Source organism: Lagenorhynchus albirostris, chromosome 2 (assembly GCF_949774975.1).
Source record: "Lagenorhynchus albirostris chromosome 2, mLagAlb1.1, whole genome shotgun sequence".
NCBI lineage: Eukaryota > Metazoa > Chordata > Mammalia > Artiodactyla > Delphinidae > Lagenorhynchus > Lagenorhynchus albirostris.
Genome location: NC_083096.1, coordinates 69704744 through 69723140, shown reverse-complemented (window position 1 = coordinate 69723140; position 18397 = coordinate 69704744). Strand labels below are relative to the sequence as shown.

Genomic DNA, 18397 nt, shown 5'->3' with positions numbered 1-18397 from the left:
GACTGACCCAGGGTGGAAGTGGGGTGCGAGGCATCTATAAGGGCACTTCCTGGGTCTGTAATTCTGTGGGCTCTGGAAGCCTGGCAGATATAAGGGTCACCCATAGGGGACCTCCTATCCTCATGAGGTGGCTCCTACACACCGCAGCAGCCCGTTCCAATTCTGGTGGCCTTCGCGTCCTACTCTTTTTTCATTTTACTTTGACAGGAGCTCTCAGACCCGCCCAGCCCCACTTGGGTCCCTTTTCCCTAACCCATTTAGGCCGTCTGGAAATTAGCTAGCTCTCCCGGCTCCGAATCTTTTGGATTCGGGGATAAGGAGGTAATTGGCAAAGCCCGGGTCTACCCCAGGAGGGCAGGGCTCAGACACAACCAGAGAGCAGGGCTACAGCAGCGGTGATCTCACGCGAGGAGTGGGGAAGGGCCCCCATGTGCGTGTCCGCCTGGCTCCGGGCGGCAGGGCACTTTCTAAGGCGCGCAGGCAGCTCGGCGATGGTGCACGAGGGCGCCGCTGCCCGCAGCAGGAACTGCAAGTTTCTCCTGCTCAGCCTTAGAAGAGCCCACCAGGAGCGGTGGGAAGCAAGGGCCTCAGCCTCCGGTATTTAAGCGAAAGTGAAGCCGGGGTGCAGAACCCGGATGTTGTCAGGTTCGCGCTCGGCGACCCCGCCAGCTTCCAAAAGGGCGGCTGAGTGGTGCCAATAGGCGAGAAGCCCACAGGAGGCGCGCAAGAGGCACTTCCGCCCGGTTCTCCTTCCCGCAGTCTGTGGCGGGGCAAGATGGCGACGCTCAGGGCTCTGTGCGGCCTCCGGGGCGTCGCGGCCCTGGTGCTGCGGCCCGGGGCTGGGGCCCGACTGCCGATTCAGCCCACCAGGTGAGACCAAGCGCAGCCCTCGATGCGCTGTCCCCAGGGCTAGGGTTTCTCGAGTCCGGGGACTCCACGGGCCCTGTGACCCCCTAGGAAAGAATGACCCAGGCCCGTGACCCCCGTCCAGGCCTGTTCTATTGAGTTCCAGGATCCAGTGGTGCCTGCCTTGGCCGAGGGAGGAAAGAGGGTTTGAGCTCGATCTGCCAGAGGTGAAATCAGTTGGAGGGAGACTCCGCGCCTCAGTGTTAGTGATAATGTCACCCTCCCTTTATGTCCTGCTGCTTTTCCCAAACCCTTCACGGGTGGGGCGCGACTGGTGAAAAGTCTCCTTAAACGCTGTGGAAGAAAAGGAGAGCAACCCCGATAGACTTAAAGGAGGAACATAAACCAAGAATCCCCGGGTTGGCCTCAGTGCATTGTTCTGGCCGTACTTGAGCAGAGCCAAGGAGCCAGCATGCCCCACCCCGCTTTCTTTTCTTACTCTTGGGTTGACCTTGAATAAACACCTTTTTGAGTTCATATTCACCAGGATGGGAGTATGAATATGACCAGAATTTAAAGGAGCTGGGATCCCCGGCTTTGCATGTGATAGGTGAAGTGATTTCAGGAACAAGTTGTTAGTAAGGATGGAACCTCTAGAGCTCCGGTTTGTTCTGCCAAAGCGACGCAACTCTGTGTCAGTGACTTGACATTGAAGAATCCAAGACACCCTTCCCTGGGCCCACCTGAAAGTGAATGGGAACAGAGGAACCAAGCACTGTTCAGGCCCTTTGTGTAGGATCTGTCATTACCTCCCCAGAGGTGCTCGGCAATGGCAGCCAGATGTGGAATGGGCAGAGCAGTTTGGGGGCGCTGTCATGTACCCCACCAAGGAAACAGCCCACTGGAAGCCTCCACCTTGGAATGGTGAGTGCCCAGTGCCACTGTCCCAACCTACACCCCTCCATGCCCCAAGCTGATTTCTAAGTGCTCTTGAGCTCTCCGTGTGAGGCAAATTTTAGCCGCCAACTCTTTTTGCTGCTTTAACCTTGCAACTCAACAAACGTGACTGTAGTGATAATAGGAGGTATTTGTCAAGTAGAATATTCCAAGAGAAAAGAAAGAGAAGGTCCCAGTCAACCCTCGAGATCCCTACCAAATTTATATTTTTAGCTTCAGCTTTTTCCAGAGATTCAGTATATATATATATATTTTTAAAATTTCATTTATTTATTTATTTTTGGCTGTGCTGGGTCTTTTCTGTGCGTGGGCTTTCTCTAGTTGCGGCGAGCGGGGGGCCACTCTTCATCGCGGTGCGCGGGCCTCTCACTGTCAGGGCCTCTCTTGTTGCGGAGCACAAGCTCCAGACGCGCAGGCTCAGTAGTTGCGGCTCACGGGCCTAGTCGCTCCGCGGCATGTGGGACCTTCCCAGACCAGAGCTCGAACCCGTGTCCCCTGCATTGGCAGGCAGACTCTCAACCACTGCGCCACCAGGGAAGCCCGATTCAGTATATTTCTATCTCCCTCTCTTGACAAGGTGGTTTTTCCCACTGGCACCCAAATGAAACCTTTCTGAATACGAAACCTTTTTCCCCCCCATCAAAACTAGCTCTTCCTTGTGACTTTTAATTTTGATTTTATTTTATTTATTTGCGGTACGCGGGCCTCTCACTGTTGTGGCCTCTCCCATTGCGGAGCACAGGCTCCGGACGCGCAGGCTCAGCAGCCATGGCTCATGGTCCCAGCCGCTCCGCGGCATGTGGGATCTTCCCGGACCGGGGCACGAACCCGTGTCCCCTGCATCGGCAGGCGGACTCTCAACCACTGCGCCACCAGGGAAGCCCGTGATTTTTAATTTTGATCAGTGACTCCCTCATTCTCCTAATCCCTCAGGATTGAAGATTTTTAGTCATTTTTGGCTCTTTTTTCTCTCTTGCCCTCCATGTCTATGTTCAATAACATGCAGATTCTTTAATAATGTTTCACATCTGGTCATTTCTCCCTTTGTTGTTTCGATTTATTTTGTATTAGACCTTGATTATTTCGGAAGTCTCTTTGACGGGTTATTGCCACTGATATAGTTTCCCTCCAGCTATCCTATACAGTGTCTATGCCTTTATCTTCCCCAAACATCATTTTAGCATGTCATTCATTCTTTTGATCGAAAACCTTCAAAGGAACTTCCAGTTAACCTTTCAAAAATTTAACAGTAACAACAGCTGAGTGCTTACCATGTGCTGAGTGTTTTTGTATGCATTATTTCACTTAGTTGTTACAACAGACCTATGAGAGTGATACTAATATTATCCCAATTTTGAGGAAATTGTGGTGTGGAGAGATTAAAAAGTGGTCGAGGACACAGGTGGGTTTGTACGTGGGTCTGTCTGACTCCAAAGCCCATGTGAAGAATTTTGGTTGCATAGGTAGACTCTGGTTTCAGATCTCAACTCTCCATTTACCAGTGAATAAAGTACCTACTTCATAGCGTTATTGTAAGCATTAAATGAGATACAAGTAACGTAAACCACGTAATGTAGTGATTGGCTCATGCTAAGTCCTTCCTAAGTGTTACTAATAATACTGATAATTGGGGCTCCCCTGGTGGTGCAGTGGTTAAGAATCTGCCTGCCAATGCAGAGGACACGGGTTCAAGCCCTGATCCGGGAAGATCCCACATGCCGCGGAGCAACTAAGCCCGTGAGCCACAACTACTGAGCCTGCGAGCCACAACTACTGAAGCCCGTGCGCCTAGAGTCCTTGCTCTGCAACAAGAGAAGCCACCGCAATGAGAAGCCCACGCACCGCAACGAAGAGTAGCCCCTGCTCGCCACAACTAGAGAAAGCCCGTGTGCACCAATGAAGACCCAGTGCAGCCCAAAATAAATAAATAAAATAAATAAATTTTAAATAAATAAATAATACTGATAATTGAACCACTACCCCCTACTGCCTGCCAACACTTAATCTGTCTCTTGGCAAACAAGAGTTCCATAGATATTTACTTTCTTGTTTCTGAGATTTGACATGTGTTCATTCCATAGCATGGGATGCCTCTTCTCTCTACCTATTTGAATCATTCCCTGTGTTTAAGAACCAGCTCATATCTTGCCTCCACGAGGTCTTCACAGTGTTCTTTCCTTTCTTTAAATATTTAACGGCTAAGCAACTTACTTGGCAACTTGTAAATTTGACCTGTGTTACTAGTTTCTCACATGTACTTATCTCCCGAATTAAATTGTAAGCCTCTTGAGGGTAAAAACTGTCGATTAGTAATAGTAAGAATTAAGTATACATTTCCCAATTAGTTGTCCATTCAGCAGATACACCTGGAGAGCAGTGTATCTTCGTGGTTAAGAGTGTGGAGTCTGGAGCTGACCAGGCTGAGTTAAATCCTGACTCTGCCACTTACTGACTCTGCCAATTCATTTAGTCTTTCTGGCCTCAACTTCTCCAATGAGATGAGGATAATGATAGTATCAACTACTTATATGGTTGTTGAAATAATTAAATTAATTAAAATAAGTAAAGTGCTTAGAGTAGTGCCTGGCACATAATAAGGACTGTATAAGTGTTATCTATCATTATTAGTTTTTTTTTTTTTTTTTTTTCCTGGTACGCAGGCCTCTCACTGTCGTGGCCTCTCCCGTTGCGGAGCACAAGCTCCGGACGTGCAGGCTCAGCGGCCATGGCTCACGGGCCCAGCCGCTCCATGGCACGTAGGATCTTCCCGGACCGGGGCACGAACCCACGTCCCCTGCATCGGCAGGCGGACTCTCAGCCACTGCGCCACCAGGGAAGCCCCTCATTATTAGTTTTTTAAAGGTATCCTGAGAGACATGGAAAGAGTGAGGCTCATGGTCCCTCTCATCAGAAAGTTTAGTCTCCCTTCCCTTTTTCCCATCTAATGGTCTTCCTCCTGGTTACGATAAAGGTTAGGAAATCAGCACGGTATGGCATGGTGAGATGGAAAGTCTCCAGGGAGATATTAACTCCTTGCTGTCTTTTGGGGGTTCTCAAAGGAATTACCATTTGGCTCAACTATTTCCCACTTCTCAGATGAGGACCCTCCAAAGGACACGTTGGTGTCGAACCTGACCCTGAACTTTGGGCCCCAGCACCCAGCAGCCCATGGAGTCCTGCGGCTAGTGATGGAATTGAGTGGGGAGATGGTGCGCAAGTGTGACCCTCACATCGGGCTGCTGCACCGAGGCACGGAGAAGCTCATTGAATACAAGACCTATCTGCAGGTGTGGGGGGTGAACGGGGACCTGTTGCCAGGACCTGGGGATGCTTTAGCCTCGGACTTTGCCAGTTCACTGCCCCAAAACCCCAGGGGAGGGGGGTGTTGAGAGGAGTAGCCCGTTGAGTTTATTAGGACAGTTTTGACTGGGAGGATGGAGGGATGTGGCAGGGGATGCTTGACTTGAATCATGTGGATTTGGTTTATCCAGCAGAAGTACTTTGGAGCTGGAGCTACACTCCTAGCTCTTCTCTGGCTGACTTTTGGCTGACCCCTTTATCCTTACTCTAGTGCCTCAGTTTCCCTGTTCTTGTGTCGTACTAGTACGTCAGAGCTGGTGTCCCTGGGGTCAGGGAAAGAGGAGAGAGACGTCAACTCCCCAGGTTTAACAGCTGATTCTTGTATCTTCCAGCGTTCTAAGTTTGTTTTCGAAATACTCAGTGAGTCAGAGTGACCGGGAGGGAGTTTGTAACAGAGTTTGCTGTTTTTAGGAGAACTCTGTGACCCAAATAATGAGGGTAGGGTCAGATTTGAAGAAACTGGATCTGGGATAGGGATCTGAAGTTTTTTTCTTACTATCATGAAGAAAGCTCTTGTTAACAGAGGACGATGGAGTTAGGATTTAGAACCAGCTGACTAGAATGTGATTCCCCCAAAGAGTCCAGGCAATGATGGTTTCTGGTCCCAGAGTCCATGGAGTTAAACCCTGTGGCTTTATCCCACGTCACAGTGACATCAGGGCAAGAACTGGCTGTTCCAAGGAGAAGCTTCTTAGCTCCGCCTCCTTCCTGGAAGCTGAAGCTGGTTCAGCATACAGCTAGGACTTAGCTTTCTTGGTATTCTGGGGAAGAACCATTTCTACCTGACTCTTCCTACAGAAACAAATCCCATTCTTCTTGGTGTTCTTAATTTCCTCCTGAGATTACCTTTCTCCTGCAGTATCTCAGAGAGGCGATCGTCTTTGACAGAGGCGTCACTTGGCCCAGAAGACTTGGTTGGCAGTGGTGTGCTGGAGCTAACTCAGTGGCTCACAAGAACACTGTTAAATTTTCAGGAATTTTGTGAGCCAGTTGTTAAACACAGCTGTTATTAAAAATCAGATTATACTAGCTTGTGATTTAATATATTACAAATCAAGGTAAGAAGTATCAAAATCCATGCCTTCATTATTTTACTACATTTTTCTACGCTGTGCTCCTTAGGTAGTTACTTCCATTGTATCTGTATCGTGGAAATACTGTGTAATGGTGTGCTACTCGGCCCAGCGCTGTCTGTGGTCAGTTACATAATGTTGGTAGTTTAAAGTGGGACTTCGTAGGAGTATTTTCACCATGGAAACGGGCAAACATGACAAATCGGGGTCTCCCCACCTTCACCCCTTCAGTGTGTTTCATCCTGCCTTTCTGAGGCTCCTGAGATTGGGAAGGTTTATGTAGCACTGACCTCTGATGCCCACTGAGAGCAGTGCTTCTAGCAGCCAGACTGAGGGTTCCTTGGCCTGTTAGATGTGATCCTGATTCCTCCCTCTTCCCAGGCCCTTCCATACTTTGACCGGCTAGACTATGTGTCCATGATGTGTAACGAACAGGCCTATTCACTGGCTGTGGAGAAGTTGCTCAACATCCAACCTCCTCCTAGGGCACAGTGGATCCGAGGTATGCCCCATCCCCTTCTTCCTGTGGCCCACTGAGAGTACAGCATGGTGCCTCTGCCCCGCATCTTAGGAGTGCCGAACCGGAGCTTAGTAGGCAGACCCCAGGCTCTGCCCAGAGCTGCTCTGTCAGCCTGGATCCTTGGCTCCTATATCCTTCTCTTGTCTTCACCTCTCTACAGTGCTGTTTGGAGAAATCACTCGGCTTTTGAACCACATCATGGCTGTGACCACACATGCCCTGGACATTGGGGCCATGACCCCTTTCTTCTGGTTGTTTGAAGAAAGGGAGAAGGTATGAGAAGGAGGAAAGAATAGGAAAAGGGAAGGAGGTGCCAGAGGTAGAGAAGGTACGAAGGAGACGGGAGTAAAAGGAGAGAGAACATTTAGGGGGAGAAGGTATATTTAACCTGGGTTATATCTTGAGGAGCTCTGTGTCATGAGGGGTTGGTTGGGCACCAGAAGGCTGAGGGCGGGGGAGTAGACCATCGTGGTGTTAGACTTGGGGGCCCAGGACTTTGTCACTAATTCCCAGTGTGTCCTCTCAAGATGTTTGAGTTCTACGAGCGAGTGTCTGGGGCTCGGATGCATGCTGCCTATGTCCGGCCAGGAGGCGTGCACCAGGTGAGCAGGCTCCCCTGCCTCTCTTAAGGTCCAGTCCTTGCTTGTATCCTCTGTGGCCACTGGAGGGCAGCCCTGGCTGATGGAAGCGCTAACCCTGTATCCCTGAGGCAGGGCTGGCTCTCCTCAGTGGAGACCCTGCACTCACTATCGATTCTCCGTTTGTCTTCTAGGACCTACCCCTTGGGCTTATGGATGACATTTATGAGTTTTCTAAGAACTTCTCTCTTCGCATTGATGAGCTGGAGGAGGTAAGATAGGAGTCCGTGGGAAAAATTCCTCTTTTACCCCAAGAGGATCTGTGGGATTAATCCCCAATTATAAAGAAATACAGAGGTATTTGAAGAGTGTCATGAAGAGTGTTCACACACCAGCTCTCTTGCTCAACAGATGCTGACCAACAATAGGATCTGGCGGAATCGGACAGTCGACATTGGGGTTGTAACAGCAGAAGACGCACTTAACTATGGCTTTAGGTGTGAGGAATAAGACTTCTCTCCTCAGGGGCGGGTGGGTTCCAGCTTAATCTCTTGGCTTCAGGTGTGGCGCCTTCCTTGCCATGCTGTCTTTGTATCCCATGCCCAGAGCGTGCGGGAGGGAGAGGGGAGACTAGGGAAGAGAGTATGCCTCTTTTCTTGGTTTGTGGAAAGTGACCCTTGGTCCCATTGTACTCTCTACAGCGGGGTAATGCTCCGGGGCTCGGGCATCCAGTGGGACCTGCGGAAGACCCAGCCCTATGATGTTTATGACCAGGTGGAGTTTGATGTTCCTATTGGCTCTCGAGGGGACTGCTATGATAGGTGAGGCCCAGATCTCTTCTTAGCTCATTTTCCAGCTAGTTTCCCCTGTCTGACTTTTCTCTTCACTGCTTTCTTCTTTCTCATCCTTTCCAGTATCTATTGGAGCTCTTGTGTGTGTTAAACTAGGTTGCTCTTCAAAGTACTTGCACATATGGGACGTTTTATTTTACCCTTACATTCTTCTTATGTCTTAGATGGACTAGTTTGGGCTGCATCTTATAGCTGAGAAAGCTGAAGCACAAAAGTTAGAGATTAACCTGGGGTATGATTCTGTTAGTAGTGCTTGAGACTAGAATCCTCCTTATCCAGTGCTGTTTCCACTAGATTCTAAGCTTCAAATTCCATTCCTCTTCACTGACCCCAAGAAAAATTTGCTACTGTTTTCTTTTTGAGTCACTTTGACTCTCACCTGTTCTATACTCCAAAAAATGTTTAAGAGGGTAATTAAAGAGGGAACTACTACAGGACATGGTCTGAGAAAACTAGAAGAGGATTTGGTCTGAGAAAACTAGGAGAGGGCTCAGTGCTTGAATCAGAAGACTGTAGGTTTTCTATGGGTGGCCAGGCCAAGCAGAGATGCTGTACTAGGAGGAAAGGATGAGGAAAGTTACCTAGCACTGTTCAGTTCGGCCAAGGGCATCCATCCTCCCAGCCTCACATCTCATCCTCTGGCTGCTCTTCTCTTGATCTGAGTCTGTCTCATCTACTTCAGGTACCTGTGTCGGGTGGAGGAGATGCGCCAGTCCCTTCGAATCATCTTACAGTGTCTGAACAAGATGCCTCCCGGGGAGATCAAGGTTGACGATGCCAAAGTGTCTCCACCAAAACGAGCGGAGATGAAGGTTAGCTATAGGGGGAGGGAAAAGGGGGAAAGGGGGCAGCGGCTGGGGAGGAGGATCTTGGGATTAAATTCCTACTTTTCAGTTTTCCTTTTTCAAAGAATTCACTGTATAAGATTCTTAACCTCCCGTAGCCTCCTCTCTTTTTCTATACCTTCTGTGCCCATTGGCTTACATGTGGGATTTTAGACTCCCTGGGGATAGCATTATTTTCTGTGTGTGGGTACACCTGCCATACAGTTTGGGTCTGGCCTGTTGACGCTCCGTTTTTCCTCTCTCCAGACTTCTATGGAGTCACTGATTCATCACTTTAAGTTGTATACTGAGGGCTACCAAGTTCCTCCAGGTGCCACATACACTGCCATCGAGGCTCCTAAGGTGAGGCAAGAAGGGGAAGGAAAGGACAGTACGTGGAGTGGGTGACTGGCGATGGATGTTCAGATAAATGCTTGTTCATCAGTGAGAGAGAGGACGTGAGGGTGAATAGAGAGGTTTTTGTTGGCAGAGGAAAGGGTTCTTCCTGTTAATGGAGGCAGCCAACCTTCTTCCTTGGACAGGGAGAGTTTGGGGTGTACCTGGTGTCTGATGGCAGCAGCCGCCCTTATCGATGCAAGATCAAGGCTCCTGGTTTTGCCCACCTGGTAAGAACCAACCCCAGAGATTCTAACGCTAATACACAAAGCCAGTAATTAATGGCCTTGGTTGAGATTTTTATGCACTTTCACTCCTCCTCCTTCTACCCTGTTAATCTTGCCTAACACTATTGCTGTCTTAATCTCTGCAGGCTGGTTTGGACAAGATGTCTAAGGGACACATGTTGGCGGACGTCGTTGCCATCATAGGTACAAGACCTGTTGTGTAGTAGAGGTGTTCTAGGCAAGGGAGTTTGAGACTCTGATTGGGGACAGAAACTGAACACTTCTGTTCAACATAGACTATGGGCATAGACTGAAATCCTCAGTTTCCTGAGCACAGTAATGAGTTTTAGATTCTTGGTAACATCACTTTTCTTCTCCTCCCCCTGACCTCCTAGGTACCCAAGATATTGTGTTTGGAGAAGTAGATCGGTGAGCACGGGAACAGCATTGGACCTCCCTGCCTACCTGCTTCGTCTGCGGAGCCTGTCCATCGTTGGGAATGGGACTGTGTGTGTGTGTGTGTGTGTGTGTGTGTGTGTGTGTGTACACGTACATGAATGCTTAGCTGTCAGGCTTTCTGTGCATGTACTGGAAAAGGAGAAATTATAATAAATTAGCCGCCTTCTGGCCCCAAGCCCAAACTTGTGGGTATGTCTTTCTCAGTATCTTACTGTCTTTCAGTTTGATGGGAAACTCATGAGTGTTAACCCGGTACTTCTCTGTTAGACTCAGTGCTTAGCAGTTTTTCCTGTGCATCTCTGCCCCTTTTGTGACCCTTGTCCTTTCCACTTCTCCATTGCCCATTTCCTCTTTTTCCCTTACTTCCTCCCTGCCCAAACATTGCTGCCCACACCAATTGGTAAACTCCTCAAATGAAGACTGGGTACAGAGTTCCAGGAGGGAGAGAAAGGGGCTATCATGGGGTCTTAGGGAATTTTGAGGGGCAAGTTATCAGAGCTCTGTCTCTGAACAGGGCTAGAGTGAGATGGCGGGTTTAGATAGCCTTTCCCAAGCATGGGTGTTGCCTCTTTCCACGGTAGCAGGGGCTTGGTCACTGAAGGACGGAGACGTAGGAGACCGGATCTCCTAGCTCCCTTGGTTGGCCCTTCCGGGAGCCGCCCGGTCTCTAGTGCAGGAAGGGGAAGGGGCCAGAGCTCAGAGGAAGGCGTGGCAGGAAGGGGGCAACGCTGTGGTCAGGGAGCCGCTCGGGAGCCGCTCGCAGAGCACAGCTGCACGGTGCCGTCAGAGCGTCGGATCCCCAGCTCGCGGCCCCTCAGCCCCTGCCCAAGATGTTTCCAGCAGTGGTCTTGCTCTTAATCCTTTTGGTTGAACAAGCAGGTAAGAGGGTTTGGTGAGGGACAGTGAGCTGGGCTCCAGGGTTGGAATCAAGGGCATGTGTCTGAGGGCTGAGGCAGGGACAGACAGAGGGAGGCTGGCACTGGGAGGATGGGCACAGAGACCCTGCGGCTGGTCCTGCCCAGTCTCTGTCAGGGCGCAGGGCTTGTAGTTCCCTCCTTTCTTGTCCCCTTCTTACTTTTTCAGGACTGATACACACGTAAGTCTTCAGTTTGGCAGAGGAAGGGAGTGGGTGTATGACATGAAAAGCTGGTCTGGGGGAAAATTCTGTTTCTCATGATCAGCGTTTTCTGTGGGGTGCCTTTGGTCTTATCCATTGGGAGCTGATCTCTAGCTGGTTAAATAATATTCATAAAGCCCCCTTCAGGAAGGCAGGGGCCTGTCCTTGTGTTTAGGAGTGAGACAAGGGTAGTCAGATACGTGATTGCGGCTTCTGTGGGTCATCACTAAGGCACAGCTGATGTGAGGGTGGGGGCAGCGTACAATGCCCAGTTCCAGAGAGCTAAACGTCAGCTGAGAAATGGAGGCAGAAATGGGAAGTCCTCTGCAGCTCTGAGGCTCCAGGCGTTCTCTAAACTCTCCTCGCTCTGTCTGGGTCGTCTGTTTTGAAGAGGGATAGTTACAGCTGGGGTTCGGGGAGGAAGAAGTTAGTGAAACTTAAGGGAAAATGGGGAAGTTAAAAGGGATGGATTGGGATGGAGTTCCACCAGCCCAGCTGTGAAGATGGAAGGACTGAGTGAGCGGCCAGTCTGCTGCCATGGGATGAGGGAGCAAGGACACTGAGGCATAAAAGAGAGGGCACGAACCTGGAACGCAGAAAACCTGAATTTTAATTCCAGCTCCGGTACTTCACACTATGACCCTAAATGAATTACTTAGCTTTTCTGAGCCTTGGTTTCGTCATCTACAAAATGGCGATGGTGTTTCCGTCACGGGGTAGTTTTGAGACTTATGTAATACCGTGTGTGAAAGAGTGTCGCAGAATAAAACGTACTTCACCCATGTGTCACATGCCCATGAGCCCTCTGATAGGGGTCAGAGCAGATAGAGGCTGGAGCTCAGACTTTATTTGATTTTTTTCCTTGCACGAAACTTCCTCTCTCAGTGGCCCAGGGTGAGTAACAGGGCAGAGTACCCGGAGCCGGAATCCATACAGCTTGTGGTCATTCCCTTGAGCCTGGGCTAAGACACTCGCTCAGCCTTATGTGCAGAGCCATCGGTATCTATAAGGCCAAGGAAAGCAGGCACCTTGTTTTTACATATTTAAGTGTCTTAGTTGGATGGGGGGGGGACAGAAAGCGATGTGGCTGAGGCTAGATGACCCATAATAGAGTGATTGCCTTCCCTCCTTTCCTCAGCTCACATCCTTCCTGTCCAGCCCTTAGCAACAGGTCACAGGACTTAGCAGAGACACCCCTGTGGTTTCTTTGCTGAACTTTGTCACCGCCTCCACTCACTTGACCCCCCTGGGCCGAGGTTTTGGTCTTGGCTCAGTGAACTCAAATGGGTCCCTTGAGGGTTATGGAATGCTCAGTGGTGCCTGAGGAACCCACAGTGCTAAAAAGAGAGGGTTGGGGGCTGAGGGGGAAGCTCTCAACTCTCAGAACCTATAAGTTCCATCACAACAGAACAGTTCACACTTCCTGTCCTACCCCTAGCCTAGGGTGAGGAAGAAGAGGGAGAGTTGAGAGAAATAGGAATCTAGAGAGGAAGATGAAGTTTCTTCCCTGGGACGGTGCCCCTCCAAGTCCCGTCCTACCTCCAGAGCCCTTTCTTTCTCTCCTCTGAGCACCAGATCTTTCCTGCTGCCCCTGACCCCATGGGTACCCTCTGTCCCCTCAGCGGCCCTGGGAGAACCTCAGCTCTGCTATATCCTGGATGCGATCCTGTTTTTATATGGTATTATCCTCACCCTGCTCTACTGTCGACTCAAGGTAGGGCTGGGCAGCGTGGGATGAGGGCTGGAAGGAGAAGTGGGAGGGTGGTGGCAACATGGCTCCAAAGAGAGGGAATAAAAGGGGTTCCCCTACAACGTTTGAAGGTGGGGTTGGGCCACTAACTCCACCTTTACTGATGGCCTTTCCCCTACTCCAGCTGCAGGTGCGAAAGGCAGCTACAGCCAGCTATGAGGTATGGACCCTTCCTCAACTGGGTATCAACAATTTTTCAGTCTCTCAGCCCCTCTGGGGCTTTAGCCTTGGGATCTGCGGTCTCTGGGGGGCATGGGACTCAGGTGCTGATCTCTGTAAGCTTCAGAGGTCCCCCTCCTACCTCATCCTACCCACCCTGCCACCTAGCCAAATCACAAAATATTCAACAGGTGATGAGGAAGAGTCAAGTGTAGAGTGACAAGGCGTACGTGAGAGTGTTGTATGTTGTGTGTATATGTGTGTTGGTAGCCATATGGGCAAATGTGCATTCATGCCCCCGAGTACCCGTGGGAGTGCCCTCTAGCCCAAGGGGGCCAGCCACCCCTGGACAAATACCTCCTGGGGTAGGGAAGAAGATGCTGAGGGGCCCTGGAGATGTGGGTCTCTAATGCCTTGCCCTTTTACCTCTGCAGAAATCAGATGGCATTTACACGGTGAGTGAACCTGCCTCCCAACCCCAGTCCCAGGAAGTCAGCAGAAGAGGGTGGGCTTTTGAGTGAACTTTGGAAGGGGTAGGGCCTCTGGGGGTGGGTAGGAGGCCCTGTGATGGGCTCAAGCTCCTGACTGTCCTCTGACTTCCACCTCCAGGGCCTGAGCACCCGGAACCAGGAGACTTATGAGACCCTGAAGCATGAGAAACCGCCACAATAACTTTAGAACAGATGCCCTTGGTCACTTCCTTCTTCCACTCTCCTCCCAGCCCTCATAGCTGGCATCACATATGCCTCCCCGCCGTTAATGCCAGCTGACCCTATCCCTGTAATGACGCTATGCCCCCCATTAATAGACACCAGTGGTTCCTCCTCCCTGTCAAAGACCTCAGATGCTCTTCATTAATGTTTATATTCTAGTCTCACCTCTTTATGCCACCCTTCTCCGCTTCCCCGTCCCCAACTCCCACTAAACGATGGAAACGGAAGGCACTAACATCAATAAAGTTACCGCAGACTGGACTCTATTCATTCATTCATTTAACATACATTTCCTCAGCCTCTACTAGCCTAGGCTGGATACTGAAAATATCACAAGGCAAATTTAGTTCCTGACCTTCCATAACTCATAGTCTAATAGACCAGAGCTGTTCTGCTTGATTGAGGGATGAATGCTGACTGTGACTGGGGGAAGGATGAGACCCTTGACCCCCAGGCTCTCTAGCAGGGTGCTGGAGCAGGGAGTAATGTATTGGGGGTCTAGGCACATTCAGAGACATTTGAACCCAAGAAGTGACTTCCGCACCCAGCTTGGCCCTCTGTGTCTGACAACGGAAACGAGGTTGGGTTGCGGAGAAGCCTGGCTATCCAACCCCAAGTAGTCACCAGTCCAGATCAGAGTGGGCTTCAGGGAGCAGTGTGAGCGCAGCTCGCAATATACATGCCTATGGGCATTAGCATAGCTGAGAAGCTAAACATGCAGAAGGGATGGTGCGACTAAAGCTTGTGTGATGCTCCCAATGGAAGGTTTTATGGGAACCGTGTTTTCAGTGGATTCTGGGGCAAGAGGGACCTGAGGGAGCCAGGTCTGGGTTGGAGGAGGGTAAGGCAAAGGGGAACAAGTCAGGTCCAGATGGGAGGCCAGGTCCTCCAACTGCATGGGTGAGTGGTGAAGGAATCCCCCTTCTCAGTGCCTGTCCTGTTTTGAGGCAGGAATCCCTGGTAGTATCTGAATCCCATCCCAGCCCTGTCCAAATGGGTCCAGAGTCTCCAGGCTTACCCCTAGCAACCCCCTATGCTGGGCAATACTTTGTACTGCATGGTGACTTACACTTTTCAATGTGTTTTCCATCCTGTCGTACCATTTGATCCACTCATTAACACTGTGAGGAAATTCAGGCTCTTTGAAGTTAATTAACCTGTCCAATGTTGTCTTGCAAGTGACAGACAGATCTGTGTCCCTGCACGTTTTGCCACGTGAGGAAAAAATAAATAGATACTGAGAGAGAAAGGGGAAGAAAGTAGTCATGAGTGGTAAGGGTCTTAAAGCCCAGACTGAAGAGGTTGGTCAGCATACAGATGAGTGGGGGAGGGATAGACTGGGAGTTTGGGATTGACATGTACACACTGCTATAGTTAAAATAGATAACCAACAAGGACCTACTGTATAGCACAGGGAACTCTGTTCAATACTCTGTAATAACCTAAATGGGAAAAGAATTTGAAATAGAACAGATACATGTATATGTATAACTGAATCGCTCTGCTGTACACCTGAAACACAACACCGTTAATCAACAAAACTCCAATATAAAATAAAAATTAAAAAAAATATATATATATATACAGAAGAAATTGGAGCTATCTCTGGTGTCTGGGGAAAAGGTGATTTCAGATGAGATATGACGAATGAGTCAGGGTAGAGAAGTAACTATTTTAAATATAAAATGGAAGTAAACTTTTATTGGAAAATGCCCATTTTCCCATTTTGGGATTGTGAGTCTCCTGCATCAGTCCAGCCTGACCTCCATTCCATTTTGATTTAATCCAGGTATCACAGCTACCAAAATTTCTCAAGTCCCACATGTCCATCAAGTTGGAGACCTGTTAGGCCTTTAACTGGCTACCACGTCTACTAGCTCCAGGCTCTAAGACGGCTACCACAACTTGGGCCAATTCCATGAATAGCACCCAGGTAATAGTGGGGGACAGGCTTGGAATGGGTGTTCCCAGACAGGGGGTCTAGGTGAGAGGTTTCAAATGGAAGCATTAGAGCGCCTTCAGGGAGAGGAGTCTTTTATTGAAGGATGGGGGAAAGCACAGTGTTCCCCTGGCTCAGAAGGGAAGGGAGGGGCCTTGGGTGACACCTTTCATTTTGGGGAAGATTTCTCCTCTTCATAGTATGACAGAGGAAATTCTGAAGGGTGCTCTCATTTCCCGTGACCTTCAGGAGTCTAGGGATTCAGTTCATGAATCTTTTCATGCCTTTCAAGGTACCATGTCCACGGCAAAGTCTCTTTAGTTTCTCCTGCAGGGCCATTCCCAGGCCTGTAGAAAAATCCCTGGGGTTTGGAGAAGAGTCACAGGCACCCCTACTCTGTCATTTCCATCACTGGTCTCTTCAACCCTTTCTCCACCCCTTCACACCAAAACCCCTCTCCTGTAAGAAGCAGATTTCTCTTTGTTCTCCCTCCTCCTCTTCCTCCACTACCCCTACTTTTCCCAGTCCCCAAAACATACCAGGCTCACAACTTGATTCCTTCAATATTTATCGTAGAAAACAAGGACTGGTAGGAAGAGGAGCTCTAGGCCTGGCCAGTGGGTGTTACAGGGGCCAGCTGGGGATGGAAGACAACAGTCTAGGCAACGCACTTGGCAACAGGCGGTGTTTTGAGGTCCAAAATACTGTCCAAGAAGTTAATCAGATCAGTTCCAGCCTTCTTGACGAGGGGCGTCAGCTGCTCCTGTGCCTTCTCAAAGTAGGCCCTGGATATGTGAGGGATTAGAAGTCAGGATGAGGGACTGGTAGGGGCCTTCTTGGTAGTGGGAGGTGAGACCCAAGTCCCCAAACCCTAGTGCCTGGTCTATCCTGGCATGGCAAAGCTTCTAGGGGGAGAGGCAAGCCCTCCGCTGGGCAGAGATAGAGATAGAACAGACCATACAGATAGAAATTCAAAGCCCAGTTCCCGCTACCCCTGTCTGTCCAAGAGGTCCATGGGATCTGTGGGGTGATGAAGGAATTTTCTCTACAATTTAAACCTCATCCTCCCTAACCCCCACCCCTTAGCTCAGTCTTCTGTAGGACCTCCCAGCTTCCCCTCTTTATCTCCATAGCCCCCTGGTCCATGAACCCCCTTTGTTGAGACTTACTTGGCCTGGTTTGGAAGCTCTGAGCCCTTGGCCTTCTCCAGCAGGTCTTTGCCGTAGTCGGTCGCAGTCTGGAAGTACTGATAGAACAGGCTCTGCAGATTCGGCAGCTCTGCCTGTCTCCGAACCAAAGCCCCTGCACACACACACACACATCCTCAGCTGAGTCCCCAACAATGAGTCCCACATCTCTGCCAGTATTCAGCCTCAGCTCTCAGCTCTCTCCCCAAACAGGTATCCAGCTCCAGGTCTTTGGATGCACTTTTCTGGACTTTAGAGAGGGAATGATTTTTCTTTTAAGCTCTCTGGTTGCCAGACCTGGGCCTAGGAGAACAGACAGATGGGCAGCTAGGACCCAAGCACCTTTTCCTCCTTGGGACCCCTCTTCATAACACACCCACCTTCAAGGCTACAGATGGTAAGGAGCAACACAGTCATTGGAAGCAGCTTCATGGTGTTAATGGAAGGGAAATTGGCCTGCGAACAGGTGAGGGCAGGGAAGGTCACTGAAGCGAATGGGCTTCAGCCCCTCCCCAGAGACCCCTACCTACATGTCCACGCCAACCTGGTTCCCTCCCTTTCTACAGTTAAATCTTTGGATGCTGCCCACACCTCTTACTCCCTTACTTTACCTAGTCAGCGTTGCTGTCCTTGCCGTCTGTGCCTGGCCTGGCTAGGGAGGCAGGGGCTCTATATCTGTATGCTTCCCCACCCCCCTGTCAGGTGACAAGTACTTTGGAGGAGTCCAGTGGGGCAGGAGCTATACTGGAGTAAACAAGTTAGAGAAATGGGGGGAGGAGAGGACAGCACGTAGGGGACTCATGGTGACAGGGTAGGAGGCAAGGGGTGCAGGCCTTAATGGATACCAAAGGGGTATACTTTAGGCTTATTCAGGATCCATTCCTTTGGGGCCTGGGCCCAGTAGTCCTTGGATTTGAATGCTCCAGGAAGCAGGATTCCTAGGTTTTTTTTCTCTGGAAAGCTCTGACATATCAAGCCCTCAGCCCCTGGTATCTTTGTCCCATTATGGGGATATTTCATCTCCCAACCCTATCCCCCATCACTGCAACTTGGCAGCGAGGTACCGGGGAACAGAAGAAAGGACATAAAATCAGAGACGGGGTGAGGGGACAGGTTAGGACAGTTTAGGTTAGGGCCAGAGGCCAGGTGTGATTGACTCTGTACCTTTTTGAGTTAATGTGTAATGAATGAGATGGGAGAGAAAACACTGGAGCCGATCCGTGAGCACAGCCCACCCCCAATAAAACAAATTCAGAAAGCGTCTGCTGCCCTCCCCCTGAATTGGAGCGCTCTGGCAGGAAAAGAGGTGAATGAGAGGCTTCTACCAAGGATAAAGGTTGAAGGTCTCTGGGCATTTGATCACCTTACCGGTTCCAGGCAGTGGTCAGCCAATATGAGTCAGCAGGAGCCAAAGCAGCCCTCTGACCAAGGCCCTGACCCT

At 50.0% G+C, this 18397-nt stretch overlaps 3 protein-coding genes across 3 annotated transcripts; 2 read left to right on the top strand and 1 right to left on the bottom strand.

The window, feature by feature from the left end:
* Positions 1–716: 716 nt before the first annotated feature.
* On the top strand, positions 717–10273 carry NDUFS2 (NADH:ubiquinone oxidoreductase core subunit S2). Its single transcript, XM_060134659.1, has 14 exons — positions 717–870; positions 1664–1770; positions 4900–5090; positions 6618–6738; positions 6917–7029; positions 7284–7358; positions 7529–7606; positions 7746–7831; positions 8036–8155; positions 8868–8997; positions 9277–9372; positions 9552–9635; positions 9779–9836; positions 10028–10273. Exons 1-14 carry the CDS (start codon positions 776–778, stop codon positions 10063–10065), a joined length of 1392 nt encoding a protein of 463 aa, XP_059990642.1. The 5' UTR covers positions 717–775; the 3' UTR covers positions 10066–10273.
* A 223-nt stretch (positions 10274–10496) lies between these two features.
* On the top strand, positions 10497–14091 carry FCER1G (Fc epsilon receptor Ig). The gene is made up of 5 exons (XM_060134667.1): positions 10497–10970; positions 12831–12922; positions 13083–13118; positions 13552–13572; positions 13727–14091. The coding sequence occupies exons 1-5, from the start codon at positions 10922–10924 to the stop codon at positions 13787–13789; spliced, it is 261 nt and encodes an 86-aa protein (XP_059990650.1). The 5' UTR covers positions 10497–10921; the 3' UTR covers positions 13790–14091.
* Positions 14092–16427: 2336 nt separating this feature from the next.
* On the bottom strand, positions 16428–17408 carry APOA2 (apolipoprotein A2). The gene is made up of 3 exons (XM_060141852.1): positions 17337–17408; positions 16939–17071; positions 16428–16554 (listed from the first exon to the last, which is right to left on the bottom strand). Exons 1-3 carry the CDS (start codon positions 17386–17388, stop codon positions 16428–16430), a joined length of 312 nt encoding a protein of 103 aa, XP_059997835.1. The 5' UTR covers positions 17389–17408.
* Between the last annotated feature and the right edge of the window lie 989 nt (positions 17409–18397).

What these genes read in the sequence shown, in the direction of transcription:
- NDUFS2 (XM_060134659.1), top strand. Translation starts at nt 776, where the DNA reads ATGGCGACGCTCAGGGCTCTGTGCGGCCTCCGGGGCGTCGCGGCCCTG. An exon ending in CGAGGGGACTGCTATGATAG is followed by an intron (nt 8,156 to 8,867) that starts GTGAGGCCCAGA and finishes CATCTACTTCAG; the next exon opens with GTACCTGTGTCGGGTGGAGG. An exon ending in CAAAACGAGCGGAGATGAAG is followed by an intron (nt 8,998 to 9,276) that starts GTTAGCTATAGG and finishes TCCTCTCTCCAG; the next exon opens with ACTTCTATGGAGTCACTGAT.
- FCER1G (XM_060134667.1), top strand. Translation starts at nt 10,922, where the DNA reads ATGTTTCCAGCAGTGGTCTTGCTCTTAATCCTTTTGGTTGAACAAGCA. An exon ending in TGCTCTACTGTCGACTCAAG is followed by an intron (nt 12,923 to 13,082) that starts GTAGGGCTGGGC and finishes CCCCTACTCCAG; the next exon opens with CTGCAGGTGCGAAAGGCAGC. An exon ending in CAGCTACAGCCAGCTATGAG is followed by an intron (nt 13,119 to 13,551) that starts GTATGGACCCTT and finishes TTACCTCTGCAG; the next exon opens with AAATCAGATGGCATTTACAC.
- APOA2 (XM_060141852.1), bottom strand. Translation starts at nt 17,388, where the DNA reads ATGAAGCTGCTTCCAATGACTGTGTTGCTCCTTACCATCTGTAGCCTT. An exon ending in TACCATCTGTAGCCTTGAAG is followed by an intron (nt 17,072 to 17,336) that starts GTGGGTGTGTTA and finishes GTGTGTGTGCAG; the next exon opens with GGGCTTTGGTTCGGAGACAG. An exon ending in GAGCTTCCAAACCAGGCCAA is followed by an intron (nt 16,555 to 16,938) that starts GTAAGTCTCAAC and finishes TCACATATCCAG; the next exon opens with GGCCTACTTTGAGAAGGCAC.